Source organism: Patagioenas fasciata, chromosome 3 (assembly GCF_037038585.1).
Source record: "Patagioenas fasciata isolate bPatFas1 chromosome 3, bPatFas1.hap1, whole genome shotgun sequence".
In the NCBI taxonomy this organism is placed as follows: Eukaryota; Metazoa; Chordata; class Aves; order Columbiformes; family Columbidae; genus Patagioenas; species Patagioenas fasciata.
Window position 1 is genome coordinate 18,693,787 of NC_092522.1, and position 16,020 is coordinate 18,709,806.

The following is a 16,020-nucleotide window of genomic DNA, read 5'->3' on the forward strand; positions in this document are numbered from 1 at the left end:
TAGGTCACCAACAATTAATTATTTTTGCACCAGTGTTTAAACATTTTACATCCCCAACAGATTATACAAGGTAAAGAAGAAAGCAATTCTTCAGCAGAAAAATAAAATCTGGGGTCTTATTCTCGCTAGCAAGGTAGAACTTGGTGCAATTAAGATCCTGCTCCCAAAGCAGACTGCTGCAACAGCAGTATTTTTAGAGCCTGAGGGAATAGTGCCTGGCATAACTCTCAAGCATATGCAAAAAAGCAGCACACTAGCAGAGCTTTGCTTTTCCTCCTCTAGCCAGAAAGTACGTCAAAGCGAAGAACCACAGGGCTCTGAGGCACGCATGCGAACTCCCCACAATGAAGAGATGTAGAAAGGAAAAGTTTTTTCGTTTATAAAGCAAAGCTGGCAGTGCTCCTGATGGTAACATCGCACGCCTCTTTCTTCCCATGGCCAAGACCTGTAGGCTGCAAGTTGTGTTTCAGAGCAATAAAGAGAGGGATCTTCAGAAGCATTTCTACAGGTAGTCGATGACCAGAGCTTGTCAAGGGTCCCACCATTTCCCTCCAGCATCTCCCTCTCACCAGCTCCCACCAATGGTCCAGTCTGTGGTTGAGACCACTACACACTCCCACAGCAGATCAGCCCTGCTCTACAAGACTCGGGTCCTGAAAATACTAAAACATTTAAAACAATGGGTCCTGTCTATATTCTAAAGACATGTTCATACACCTGTGTATTCAACCTATACCTTCACAATCACACCAGTCACAGGTAAAACCAACACCAAGCATATTTATTTCCCATTCCACAGCCTGGGTATATTACTTACAGTAACAGTCAGCTATACAAGTTATAGAAAAGGAAAAGAAGCCTTCACTTATGTATCTCAAAAGTTATGTTTCCCGGTAAGAGTAAAGCTTATTTTTTAATTACTACTGAGAATTGCCATTCAGACTGGAGCTTTATGTAACAGAACTATTTACATTTGATCCACCACTCCTCCTCATTTTCAGTTAAGAAATAAAATTATTACCCTTAAAGAATTAAACAGTTCCACAGAAAAGGAGATGGGATAAAAAGGGAAAATTCTCATCTTATAGCAACCTGCTGCTTCACAGAATGATAAGCACTGTTCCCAACTTTTAAACATGCATGCTTATTGAAGAAAAAACATACAGAAGACCTGTCAGCAAAGCTTTGAATATAAGATGTTTTACATAGCACATTCTCTCCCATGTCAAAAACCCAGCACAATCTTGCTGGACTAAACAGACTCTTCCCCTCAAGGAACTTTACAGACAAAAGTGATAAGAGGATATTTCAGAAAACAAGATGAAGTATCTCCTAAACACTCTGTCAGAAAAATGTTTTCTGTTTCCCCAGTGTTACAAGATACTTGATTAATTTATTTCCATCCATACGTTATTTTCCATAAAATTTCCATAGTCCATCTTCTGTAGAAGCTAAAAAATGTACAAGTAGCATCTTCATAGCGAATGTCAGAAAGGCGGCAGGTTTATTTAGCAACGGTAGAGAACAGCTCCATTTCACAGATTCGGACACTTTTCTAAGTAGAGGATAGGCAAATATCCAATTTATCCTCCTGTAGCAAGTTGGGTAATCCAACTCACAATATAAATTAATTAGTGTAATCACTAAAAAAGCCAAGATACCAAGAGAAAGCAAACACAAGTCAGATCATTAAATGTGAAAAAAAAGAGAGGCTTTTCATATTGCTTGATCTGCATTTAAGAAGATGTTAATCTTCTCTTGTTTATGATGACAGCAGGTCATGGATCAGCTGCAGAGGAGCAAAAGGATTAATTTCAGATGACAATTTCCCTCACTACTTCATGGATTAGTTTTCATCAGGTGAACAAGCCAAACCAAATTATTCTGAGACCAAAATAAAGGGAGCAGCAGAACCTGAAGGCCAGAAAGGGGAACTGGGATCGCCCCTTTTGGCAACTACCGAGTTTTACTAGATTAGATGCTATACAACGTTACACCCTTGATTGTTTTAGCATGCTAAATTCCCCGCCAAAAGAAGAGCCAAGTAGTTACATGGACTCAAAGGGCAGTGACAATAACAAGGGAACTGGTGACAATCCATGGTCAGGGAAGCACAACTACACGTTTTCATTTAAATAGTTACAGACAGTGTCAGCCAACTACAAAACAATCAGTGTCACAGGTTGCTGTAGGATACGTAAGAGTCAAAAACAAACAAAAACTTTCACACTGAATTCTGGCCAGTGAAGACCAAGGAAATCCTACATAAAGAACCAGTGTGAGCAAGTGTCAAGGACATGAAAGCAAAAATACCCTAATTTGAATAAAATACAAGAATAACCAGTTTCACAATAGTTTTATTTTTGGAACATTGTCATTCCATCAACATAGTAGTTAGGCTTCTGGAAAACAAATGCCCATCTTGTAAGAATTACTAATAAACCCCAATTTCCCACATGATAACGAAGAACAATGGAGATGGCAGAGCAAGAACTCATCAAGTACGGTACAGTCATGGGTAGGTTCATAAACTCCACCTAGTGAAACCACCCCACCCAAAACCTTCCACAGGAGCTGAGGATGGAAAGCAGCTAAGGCTGCTTCTCAGAATAACACCTTACATAACGGAGGTTTTGTGCCAATCTCCCTTTTTAATTAAATACAGCATTTTGGGACCCAGTGATAAAACAATATTACTGCATGGTCTTCAAAGACAACAGACAGCTGAGGAAAGGTATTTCCATTACTAGTCTCCATCAACACTATACTCTCTTAAATTGCTAACCTACGCATTTCCTTAAACGACTGCAGACCAAGAGCATACTAAACAAGTTCTATTTCTTTGCTGTAAAAAACAAATATTTCTCATTTGCATTCATTTTGTACAGAGGAGAAACCCAAAACTGTATCTAAACAAAGACTTTCACAAACCTTATGCATGATAAATGAAATTAAATTACAAGTCAAGACAAAATTATCTTGCCAAGAGCTTTCATTGTAGTTTCCCAACATACCACCTTTCTAATGTTTGCAGCTATAAATTAAACAGAGCAGTAACAATATGTTCACTGTTCTTTCATGGTGAATATACCATTCTCCTGCATACAATGCTCAAATTAGTGACCACTGAGGATACTGTGACAAGTCAGAGGGCTCTGCACACTTACATAGCAAAAGTTTTCTTTTGGTCACAATCTTTAACTGGCAACTTCATTAACATAATGATGTGATTAAAAGAAAAAACAAAACTGAATAATTAAACACAGATTCTAAGTAATATTTTACTACTGCAGTAATTACCATTCACCTCCTTTTGGCAGGCTGAGAGCAAGCAAACAGTATGGCAGCTACAGGTTCACTTCTCAGTAAATAAATAGTAATTTGATTATTTCTTAAAAACCTGAAAAACACTTCGTTGTTTTAACCAAATTTTAGTTTAATTTTCATTTTCCTTGAGCCTCAAAATTCAGATGCAAAGGAAACTGACTAAAAGATTAATGCTTCTATTTATTTTGCAGTAAGTGAGGACTTGTCAGGAAGAAGTGGGCGAGCTGGAAGCATCAACTAGGAGATACTATGACTACCTGCTCCAGTGCTGCACCACTGAATGCCACCTAGAATTTATAGATTTGTAACACTGATTGCTGATCCTTGACATAGAAGACAAATGATGTGGATAACATGCAGAATATAAACAACTCTTCGGCACTTCTCCAGCTCAGACAGCAACACTGGCTTCCCCACACCTAAAAGTGTCATGAAGAGTCTCTTTTTCAGCTCTTATTTACATCCTCCTGTTCCCTCCTCAAACAAGAAAGCTAAAAACAAGCTGCTCGCAACACAAGAACCTAAGCTTTTAAAAAGGTTTCAAGTGCCTGGGATTTTGATGGAAATTCCTTCCTAAAGACATGGCCTGTCTGACATGTGCTTGACTAGTACAGCTTTTGTTTGATGTTTTTAAGACAGCACTGGCTGTCAACCTCAGTTTTACAAGCAGACCCAACTGAACATACAGGTTATCTAACAGTTTTGAAAATAGTAAATATAGGTGAAGGGAGAGCAGAGAGTTCAAGGAGCACTGAGAGCTTCAGGCTCTAAATATTTCTCTAGGGAATTTAGAGATGATAACTTTTGGAATGACAAAGATGACATTTTTCTAACATTTCCAGAGGCTTGCTGGGAAGCCAACACCATTTTCGTGTCACTGGAATGACAACTTCTTTCATGCAAAATATTTATTGCATCATGATCTGCATGACAATAACAAATCACATTTTTGCCTTCCAACTAGCTCAGATTCAACCTGTATTTCAGAAGCTTCTTTACAGGCATTACATGTGCTCCCAGTATTTAAAGTGCATTTTAATTAAGCCATTTAGACAAAGGTCCAAGTTGGTCACATTCTCCCCTCCCTCACTGAGGATATAGGCCACCACCTACTCATTTGACTGCCTGAAATCAGCTCGCTGCTGTAGAGAAGTACTGACCTGTACTTGGAAAACTGCAGAAGATCTTTCCAGAGCTGTTCACCACAATGACAGAAGCAACAAAGCCCATCTGCACTGCTTTGCAGGGACAGTTGCAGGTTAGAAAAGAACATAAAGGTAGTGCAAACCTATCAGAGAACACTTTACATTGGAAGGGAACTCAAGCCCTTTAGGTTCTAGCCCTCGCTCAAAAAAAGGCTAATTTCAGTTGAACACTGAACAAGAACAGAGATTCCAGGGTCTGACCATCCTCACGGTGAAGGTTTTTTTCTTTATATCCAGCTGGGGAGTCCTTTGGTGAAGCTGGTATCTGTCTTGCCTCACGCTTTTGCTGTGCCCTTGCAAGAAGCACCCAGTTCCACCTTCTGACTTCCACCCACAGGCAGGTAAAAACAGCAGCCAGGTTCTCTCCAGGCTACAAACCTAGCTCGCTCAGCCTCATACACCACATGCTGCAGCACACAGTCCTGTTGAGTGACTTTTTCCTGGACTGGCTCCTGTTTGTCCATTTACCTGCACTGCCAAGCCCCATGCTTGATACGGGACTCCAGATGCAGCTTCATCGCTACATGAACAATCATGTTCCTCAATTTGTTCTTCCCAGTGGAGCCCAGTGTGTGGTCACCCTTTGCTACTGCAGGGACACGCTGATGACTTGTCTGCCAGCATGTGCAAAGTGCAAGTATTTTGCTTCATTCCAGCAAGTGCCAGGGTGGCTCAAGTCCTCCAAGAGAGCCACAGCCTACAATCATGGTTCTTCTTGTTGTCTCAAGGTGGCTTTGACCACCTCTTCATCTTGATGGGGCAAGTGTGCTGCAGATGCTCACCATAATGCCCCACTTTCCCTTGCTGTCCCCATAATCCCGACCCATAAGCTCCTGATGTCCCCTTCACAGCAGAGCTCCGGGCGTTCCAGCCATACCTTTGCAGAAGCACAACCGTGCCCATCTTCCCTTCCTTTTTAAGGAGCATAAACTACAGCACTCCAGCTGCGTGATCACATTTCTGCAATCCAAGGGAGATCAGAGGCCTGCACTGCACAGACTTGTAATTTCATCCAGACATTTCGCATCCACGCTGTGTATTTGTGTGCACCTGAGACGAGCCCCCAATGCACCGTTTCCGAGCTATCCCATATGCATTACCCTGCTCTGTCCCTCCATTTATCTGCTAGAGAAAGCATACGTTTGGTTAACTGATTACTAAATAAAGCACTGTAAAGGCATTCAAGTCTGCCTACACTAGCTAGCAACAAGTTGGTTTTTTTTTCATTTTTAAACAGGCTGCTACTTTAATTGTCATTCAAGACTGATTCATGAGAATGTCCTACAAACTTGGAAATTTTTCCCTGCTAGCCATTGATCACCTCAAGCTTCCTAAAAATCTATTTCTTTCTGACTCTGCCAGAGACAGAACTGGTTTCTACAATTTGGCCCCCATACAGTATCATATTCAGGAATGCAAGAGAAAAGCTCAAAACAGGCTCAAATCACAACAAGTGATGTTAGAGAACAACCTGCAACTCCTCTGGAACTGAGATATCTGCACTGCACCTTTTCTGCTACAGGCCATAGACATATAAGGGGTTTGGCCAGACTATGCACAGAAGACTAAAAAAGTCAGCTGGAATTTCAAATTTGCGCTGTACACAAGTGCCAGAGTTTCCCCCCCCAAAAAACAGAAAAAAAAAATTCAGCATGACTTCCCTTAATTCCCTTTTCAGGGCATAACCACTATTTTACTTTCTGTCACATTTCTCAGACTTTCCAGTATTGAAAAAAACAACTATTACCTACTGAAGTTGCTTGCTGTATTACAGTTAATGATGTTATGCAATTAATAAATGTATTTGCACTTCATGTCTCTGCAACTACATTCTAATTTCAGAAATCCTCTGACTATAAGGTGAGGAACAAGACCCTTATGTACTTGCCTTCTCAACATACCACATGGGAAAAGTAGGGTTGTATCTTGTATACTTATGACTTATAATTATTTTTTTATTCATGGAATACCAGCCAGACATGGACAGAAGCCCATGTCTTTCAAGACAGATAAGTATCAGGACACCCCTCTTTTCTTAGTTCTTATTAGGACTTGTTCCAGTAGATAAACCTTATTTTATCTAAAGCATATGCACTATGTACATTAATTTGAATTGTGACTTTATCTATGGTTAATATGAACTACTGACATAACATTGTGTTCCATTCATCCATAATGGTTAACACCACATTGCAGGCTACAAACTACTACAAGATGATCCATTTAGCTCCAAAAGATGACTGGCACCACCTACAGGTCTTAGTAGAGAGTTGCAAGAGTGTAACTTTTATTTCAGACATACACTCTATCCTACTAGAATAAAAGTTAAAATACCTCCTGAATAAGCAAAACAACAGGCTTACTCCAAAACACTAACATCATTCCAACCTGGATAGTTTAGCCCACTTTGATAAGAGGTTTGCACTGGCTGGTGTTGAACAGGGTGCTTTAATGTGGCACACTTCAAGGTAAAAAATAAAATCAGTAACTCGCCTTGACAACAAATGAAGTACAGCTTTTCTGTGAATAGTAAAGGAACAGAAGTCTGGATATTTCCTTCTTAAACTATCCATATTGTCTAAATTATATTTTGTAATTTTTAAAACAGCCGCAATATACAGCAGAGCATGAAGAAAACAACTTGGTGACCACCAACCTTTCCAAAGATATTTGAATTTGTCAGTGTCAGTACATCTCATCAGTCCCACTAACACCTTCTCTTATTATGCTTGTTCCTTTGGATTAAAAAAAGAACAGTCCTACATGGTTTGAACAGCATTAAAATTGGGAAGATGGCACACCAAGGTTTTACAAGCAAAATACATTACTTTCATCCCCAAACCAAATAATTACATGCACTGAAGCAGTACTTGAAAACAAGATGCATTAAGACAGGTTTAGCTATGCTGCAGAATAAACTGAAGAGCATGACTATAGTCACACTATAATATTTCAGTGTCTAGAAGCACAGATTAAAACAAACGACTTTCAACAAATTGCAACCCTGATGATTCTGTGGCTGTGCAGGATACCAGAGGTTATCAATGGACCTCTTTCAACTTCATAACGTGTCAATACATTAACCTTTACAAGCCTCACTACATTGAATTACTCCCCTCATCCTTTAAATACAGCCTATCTTAAATGCAGTCAACATCAGCCATACAGAATGGCAACACAAACCTCTTAAGCTCTACAAGCAAGGTCAAGTTACGCTTTCTGCCTCTAATTTAACCTCAGCTTTATAAAGAAAACGCCATCTGTCTTCCAAACTTGCAGGATTCCTGATGCACAGTAACGAGCAAACAAGTCTGATACAAAAGTTAAAATTTCCAATGTTTACTTTAAGAAAACTATAAATGGGAGACAACTTCCAAAATCTTAAAACCAACATAACCATAAAATTAAAGTCAGCTTAGATCTTAGGATCCAAAACTGACAGAAATAGGTGATCCTGGGCATATAATGATGAAAGAACTAGCAATAAAAGCTCTTGTAACACACATAAGATGCACCATTCAATAAACTTGGGGACAAATATTTCAGTGCCACATTAATAACATTTCTAGGTGTGCTCTGATCAAGTTACTAGGTACCATTTTGCAAGCAATTAGAGAAGGTAGAAAAATTTGTTGAAGAGAAGCAGAATTACTCAAGTCTCCACAAATCTAGAGAGAAAACTACACTTTGCATAACTTCTTTAAATGTCAGTGTGTCCAAGCCAAAATTTCTTTTTTGATAGTAATGATCCATGCTTAAGCTCAACACCATATACAGACATACCTGTAATGTCTTATCTGAAGTACCAGCCTTACAGAAGGTATCAAAATTAAATTCAGTTTTCTGGCCTCTTCTGCTTTGTGAAGATACATATTAACATACATTTGGTAATGCATTAACCTGCTGTTCACTTGAGTCACATTAAGTTTGGTTTCAGATGATAAGAATATAGCTATATTTAGCACAAGTTTAAAAAAAGCATAACTTTTGTTTGCATGGTGAACACGAGATAAAGACACACACTCTGTAGAAATCCAGCCATTGCAGTTTTCCTTTCTGAAGGTCTGAGAATTATCTGTACATTCTCAGAGATTTCCCAGATTCTCTAAGGTTTCACCTCACAGAATCACAGAATGTCAGGGATTGGAAGGGACCTCAAAAGATCACCCAGTCCAATCCCCCTGCTGGAGCAGGAACACCCAGATGAGGTTACACAGGTGGGTTTCGAATGTCTCCAGAGGAGGAGACTCCACAACCCCCCTGGGCAGCCTGTTCCAGTGCTCTGCCACCCTCACTGAGAAAAAGCTTCTTTTCATATTTAAGTGGAACCTCCTGTGTTCCAGTTTGAACCCATTACCCCTCGTCTTATCATTGGTTGTCACTGAGAAGAGCCTGGCTCCATCCTCCTGACACTCACGCTTTATAAATTTATAAACATTAATGAGGTCACCCCTCAGTCTCCTCTTCTCCAAACTAAAGAGACCCAGCTCCCTCAGCCTTTCCTCATATAGCAGATGCTCCACTCCCTTCATCTTTGTTGCCCTGCGCTGGACTCTCTCCAGCAGTTCCCTGTCCTTCCTGAACTGAGGGACCCAGAACTGGACACAATATTGCAGATGCGGTCTCACCAGGGCAGAGTAGAGAGGAAGGAGAACCTCTCTCGACCTACTAATCACCCCGCTTCTAATACACCCCAGGATGCCATTGGCCTTTCTGGCCACAAGGGCACAGTGCTGGCTCATGGTCATCCTGCTGTCCACCAGGACCCCCAGGTCCCTTTCCCCTACCCTGCTCTCTAACAGGTCATTCCCCAACTTATACTGGAACCTGGGGTTGTTCCTACCCAGATGCAATTTTTCCCTGCCCACCTCTCAAAGGATACCGCTCCCTACTGGTTATGCATGGTGACATGCCACATGCACTGCTACATCTGGTGACAGGCAGCAGTACCAAAGAGCAAGGAAGAAAAAGACCATTCATATTTGGGCCACAATATCTAGGCAAGATATGGCAAGAGTGCCCCCAATACCTAGGTAAGATATGGCAAGAGTGCCGCACTACAACCAAAGGCAGTTTTTTTCTGGAAATAGGAAGAGGTCACTACTGCTTAACTGGGTGTTTTGTTGGGCTCTTTATTTAGTTTGGTTTGGGGTTTTTTTGGTTGGATTTTTTTTTGTTGTGGTTTTTTTTTTTTAATTGGCAAACAGGGAATAACATCAAAATATTATTACACAAACTGAGCATTTACAGTATCAGTAATACGAATAATAGTTAAGAAGTGGCTGCTACATCGCCTTAGCCTGTAACATGAATTATTTGACCACCTAAACATATCGCACCTCCTCTTTAAAACATGATAATTGTAAAAACCATTTAATCTAATGGTAACCTGTCAGTTTGCATCTCAGGAAAAAACATTTTCTGCTCTGTTTAACTTCAGTGTGTTACAGGATAGCACACAAAAACCTCCAACCATCATTATTTCTTGGTTGTAGCATTTTGTGCTCAAGAAAGAGCCTTATATAAAACAGTTACTAACGTGTAAGTCTATCAAACACATAATACTGTTACCTTTCTTCAATTCTATTTTTGTCCATAAGTGGTTGTTTGATCCACTGATTAACTAGTCTCTGTCCTTGAGGGGTTCTGCATTTATTTAGTAAACCAGCTAGAGACTGTGCAGTGTTAGCATTTTCCACAGAACTCTGGAAAAAAGAAAAAAAAAAGAGTTAGTGAAGTTTACTGACACCCCCTGAATTACACCCAACTTCGTTACCTAAGAACAGATCAGTGTTTTTTCTGTATCCAACTAGGCACATATCAAAAAATACAATGAAACAGCAGGGCATTAAAACACTTAAGCTCTGTTCCCTGAAACACGGCAAACAAGGAAAAGGTTTGTCCATTTTGAAACCAGCTGACTGAACAGGAAAGTTAGAAACATACCTAATCACTGGGCAGTTTGCCCTTTGAACAGGAAAAGCGGAAATATGTCTAGATATTTGCTAGTTTGCCTTTTGTAACATCAAAAAATAGGGGTCCTGTCTATCAAAAAAAAAGCAGCAAGAAACAAGACTTGGGTTCAAGGGTTTGGTAGGAGATCTTTGAGGGGTGCTGGGGCGGGAACACAACAAAATGAGGTCATGGGAGAGAACACGGTTACACAAATTCTCTCAAGCTTCCCCAGGTCCATCCTTGGAGTATACTATAAACACCTCTAAACTTACTCTGTTCAGATTACAGCTTATTATCTATAATTTAGGTTTAATATTAGCTGGACTCAAGACAGCCTTTTGGACATTTTTCTTGGCATTTCGTTCGATTTGTGCACAAACAGCTAGGAAGCAAAAATTTTATAACATTGAAAAAAAAGCTCGTTTCAGCTCTTAACTTTGAAATTAAAATCTCAAACCTCCCTACCCAAGAACACCTACAAATAAAACAGCAGGCAAACTTTTAACCAGGAGCGGGTCTGGCTGCCTGCAAACAACTGTGATGTAGAACTAGTGTCACCACAACAATGAGAAGGTATACTGGCACACACAAAAATCCCTGGAAGATCTAATCTCTAGAGTGGATGTGCCTATTTTCAGTGTTCTGAACAGTATTACATACGAAAAACTTCTGAATCCAAGAAAGTGTCACCGAGTACACATACTATACACGAACAACCTACTTGAGCGCATGCAAGTTGGAAGGCTACAGTTTCATATAATCAACTGCATCTGCTCCACCATATGAACTTTACCTACATACCTCACAGAGCAGCTCAAATTACAAAATATTTTGTAATTTCCTCCCCACAGATCGCTTGCCACACAGGCAACGAGACAGCTTCCTGCTACACAGCAAACCCTTTGTTCCAAGGTTCACAACAGCCCCTAAAGACAAACATGGCAGTGTATTTCCTATCACAAAATCCGTAACACCTGCAAGGATTTATACAGGGATGTAGATAAACTTCCTAGATCATCTCTATAAAGCTTGAGAAGACATAGAATTTTTGCTTCGTTCCCTAGACAGTGGGACAGAAACAGGAAATGAAGCAAAGAAAAAAAAAAATCAGAACACCTCTCTCTCTGGGGTTAACCAGCTCAGATGCTGAATATATGCTCTTTTTTACTTCCAGATATCCCTCTAAGATAAACAGGGGACCATACTGTGATTTCTTCCTATGAAAGTGGTTATCTCCAAGCAAAGATCATTAAGCAGAGCTTACAAAATGAAAACAACAGAAAAAGCTGATAAAACACAGTGCTTTGTCCATTTTCCCACAACCATAAAAAACGGCAAAGAAGAAAACCAGACATGGTGGAAAGTATGGAGGAGACAGGTAACCTGCTTGGATTTGTCCACCCCCAACAACATTGCTCCTGCCATATGCCTCCTGTTCCCCCAATACTACCGTATTCAGGCTTCCATTCCCTTTCCCAAAACCAGCACTACTGTATAAAGCAACTCTACTTTCGAGTTCCCCATCATACCATGAAATTACAAAACTCTCTACCACCACCACACCCCAAGTCTGCTCCTGCCACTGCAGATGTGAACTTCTCTAAAACTGACAAAAAAAGACAAAGCATTGTTCCCCACACTGCTCAGCCAGATTCCTCAGCAGCTACAACCATGAGGTACTTCTAAGGCTCTTCCCATATCTGCATTTGACACAGACACCTGTTTGTGGCAACTTCCTACCTCCTTGCTGATCTTCTCTTCTACATTCAAAGTAAGCTAGCAAAAAACAGAACCAAAAAAGGTGGCAACAGTGGCTAACAGAGTTTAAAACACACTGTACAGGAGCAGCTGAACGCAAAGCTAAAATGTAGAAGTTGCCATTAAGCAGGATCTGCGGAGTTGTGATTAGGCAATCGAGCTACTTATGAAGCAGCTAAGTAAGTATATTGAAAAACACCAATTCAAGTGTACATTTCTTACCTGGAAAAGGTTGAGGGCTTGAACAGCTGCATTATCTAGAACCATATATTGACTAAGATCAAAAGTAGTCAGTTCAAATTGTCCAAAATTAGACTCATCTGACAGCAATTCTAAAAACTTGATAATGGCTGACAAAGATGAAACAGCAACCTGAAGTTTGAAACATAAAACAAAAACCACCATATTCTGGTCAGAAACACTACTGAACTGGGGAGTATTTCATAAATACCCCTAGGAAATTACAACTGGGAAGACTTTGATCCATGTCAATTCCAGCAGGGCCCTGACAGACTCATCCTGTTTGACTTCATTTTCACAGGAACATCCTATGGCACTGTAGTGTCTTTCTAGGTAGGTGCAAGAACAATGAACTAGACATCTGCATAATCTGATAAACAAACTGTGAAATACACGCCTCACCAGCTTTCCAAAGCTGTTATCAGGATGTTTCTGGCTCAGGATCACAAACAAGTTACTGCAGATAAATAAGATATCATGGATCATCTCAGGTCATGGTTTCAGGGTTAGTTTTCAGCCAGAACAAGGATCTCTTCTGACTCACTGCATGGCCTCACAAACACTAGTGCCAGCACAAAAGAGGGAGCAGCATGACTGACTTGTTCAGCCACAACACTCCAAACAATTTTAACCTGTTATGAAATCACACATTAAGTGAGAATAACTCTGTACCTTAAACTTGCAGTGAGCATGAGCACTGAAGGGCATTTCAAAACACATTAAAGCATGTTCATCTCAAGCAAATTACCTTTTGTTTGCAGCTAAGAGAACAAACATGCTCAGCCGACATGCAGGCACTAAATCATATGCTTGAGTCTTAAGATGATACAAAACACAAAAATATTACCATAAACATTATTTTGTTTTCAAATAGCAATTTTCCTGTCATGCAAACTAATCAAAGTTTTGTATTTCAGTCCTTAGACTAGATAGATTACAAACAGGAAGTACCTCTTGTGCATAGTCTATTTGTTTACCAGAATTTACTACTTTAAAGAGGTAAGTGCAGGGTCTTCTCATTTTTTTTCCAGGACCCTGGAATCCAAATTTGACACAGTCTCAAGCTAAGCAGGACTGGTAAGCACTTTAGCAAGAACATAGCTTAATATACTACTGGTTGTACAATATACTTCACTAGAAGCATGGGAATCTAGCATACAACAGGACCAATGAGGAGAAAGGAGACCAGCTCACAACAGGAGCACATTAAACATTGTTCTGCTGTCTGCCCTCACCTGTTTTTCCATCTCTGGCAATGCTGCACTATTGATTTGTTCTTCTTTTTTTGATTTCAACAAGCGATTGAGATCCTGAACAATATCTTTAGTTGTGAAATCCGCCTTCTTCCTGTCTGTAACTAGGATTCCTCCTCGCTGAATGACCTGTTGTCCATAAACACAGTTATCGATTACTTTCAATATTCAGGGGACAGACATTCATCACATCAAAGCAAACCCTGAAGAAATATTGGGTTACTGCTAGTTGCAGAGAGAATGACAGACAAGATTTTACCCTTAGAACAACTTTTCCTGATTAAAATATAAATGAGCCAAGAGAGAAATAATATATTTTATATGAATAAATCAACGCTTCTTCAAATTAACATATTGCTCCTCCATTTCTCCATAAATCATGGAGCCCAGCTAATAGGCTAGACTACAGCTTTTTAGATAGTTTTTTCTAACTGTAAGCTGCAATGGTTCCCTTACTTGTCGTAGTTTTCCCATCTCTCCTGCAGTCTCTCCTCCTGGTAGTACACATTCCTTCGGTCCTAGTTGAACCAGCAGAGCTTCAAGGTTTGAGAACTGATCATTATCTGGAAACTCACAGACGCTCAGTTTTCTCAGTGTAGTGTCAACATATCCCACTCCTACAACTCTTTGTCCATCAGTAGTAGACAGCTTAACCCCCACAACCCCAATGGCCGATGACATATCATTGTTGGCAAAAAGAACTTCCTCAAACTGGGCAAGATTTCCTGGAGAACCCTATTTAGAAAAGAAACGTATTTTAAAGAGTGTGTGTGCACATGCATACTATTTTTTTTAAAGGATAACAACAGATAAAACTAAGTAATAAACAGTCCACTAATATAAAACACAAAGCTGTTCTGTTTTTTTAACCATTAAAATTTTACATATCTCCTATACCTCAGGCTTCCTTAATTTCTCAACCTGTGGCAAAGATACAGGACAAGCTCTTACAGTAGTAGAAGATATAGGGATATGTAACAGACCACATGATTTACCATCACACCCCCAACGTCAGTCCCTGAAAATCCCCAAATTCCAAGCTGAGGGACTCGGGAAAGAACTGGGGATTTTTTCTTTCATCACACAATTATAAAGAAAGGTAGAAAATGTGTACCTTGTATGCTAAATACCAGTCATTTTCTTTGATAGACTTACTCCCTGCTTTGTTCTTGTAAACTTCAACTCTGTAATGACGAACCAGAAGCAGATCTCTCACAAAAGATTCAAAGTTCATTTTACTAAGCACAACACTCTCAAGTTTCTGAGTTCCTACAAAAAAAAAAAAAGAAAAAAATTATCAGTTATCCAAATATGTTCATAATGTTTATTTTCTGCAACTGAAACCCCCAAGAAACAGAGTTAACAGCCTTCAAGAAGGACATTATTCTGATATTGATAGAGCAAGTATGTGAAATCCATGCAACATCACAAAAAACACAAGACTCAATGGATTAACTGATTAAGAATGATGAATGCATACACCATATACAAATGAAAGCAACGTTCATGTGAAAATTTCACTAAAACTAGGTATACATGTATATTAAAAGATACATTCCTTTCACCCTTTCTCTCCTTATAATACTCTTGATTTGTTTTTCTAATTAATCTTTCACACGTTTTAATTTAATGAGTGGTGGAAGCCAGCTGCAAGTTTTCCTTCCAGATAACATCTTTTCTTTCCTGGACAAGACACTTTTGTTGACAGAATGGACCATCACCCTTGTCACACTCAGAAGATGGCAAGAAACATGTGCCAAGACATTTCCCTTTTATTGCAATATATACTGTAAAACTGTAGTATTCTCAAGAAAGTCTAAAAGTTTATATTAACACTTAAATTAAAAAGTGCCTGACAAACTTCTTGCTTCTGCTCCCATGGGGGTGCAGGCAGATGATACAGTTGAACAAATTTAATTCCCTGCAGCTGCCAAGAAGAGAAATACCACTTCTACCTCCCCACCCCCAGCACCAGCCTACTCACAGAAAAAGATAATTCCACTGCTAAAAAAACGGGGGTTTTGGGTGGGTATATTAAGTTTTCTGCCATACCAGCAAGTGGAATTAACTCAGACTGGCGTCAAATACATTAGAGATAGATAACATATAAAGTAAGCACAAGCAATAGACTGGGATTATCACATCCCTGTTTTCAGTATCATGCCTTCATTACATTTGAGGGTGTTCCTCTCTTTATGTGAAAGATGTTAAATGGTGAACTTCCATACCCATAAGAACTTATGGGTTTATTTTAAATAGTATTTTTTCATTTTCTTTCCTCA

The 16,020-nt window shown here is 39.6% G+C and overlaps 1 protein-coding gene across 1 annotated transcript in view; it reads right to left on the bottom strand.

The window, feature by feature from the left end:
- Positions 1-16,020, bottom strand: part of MSH2 (mutS homolog 2) — a 55,632-nt gene that overhangs the window by 37,646 nt on the left and 1,966 nt on the right. Inside the window, exons 2-6 of the mRNA XM_065833888.2 lie at positions 14,853-15,007; positions 14,195-14,473; positions 13,721-13,867; positions 12,468-12,617; positions 10,104-10,237 (exon numbers count right to left, since the gene is read on the bottom strand). Of these exons, the coding sequence (XP_065689960.1) occupies positions 10,104-10,237; positions 12,468-12,617; positions 13,721-13,867; positions 14,195-14,473; positions 14,853-15,007 (865 nt within the window). The remainder of the gene's footprint in view (positions 1-10,103; positions 10,238-12,467; positions 12,618-13,720; positions 13,868-14,194; positions 14,474-14,852; positions 15,008-16,020) is intronic.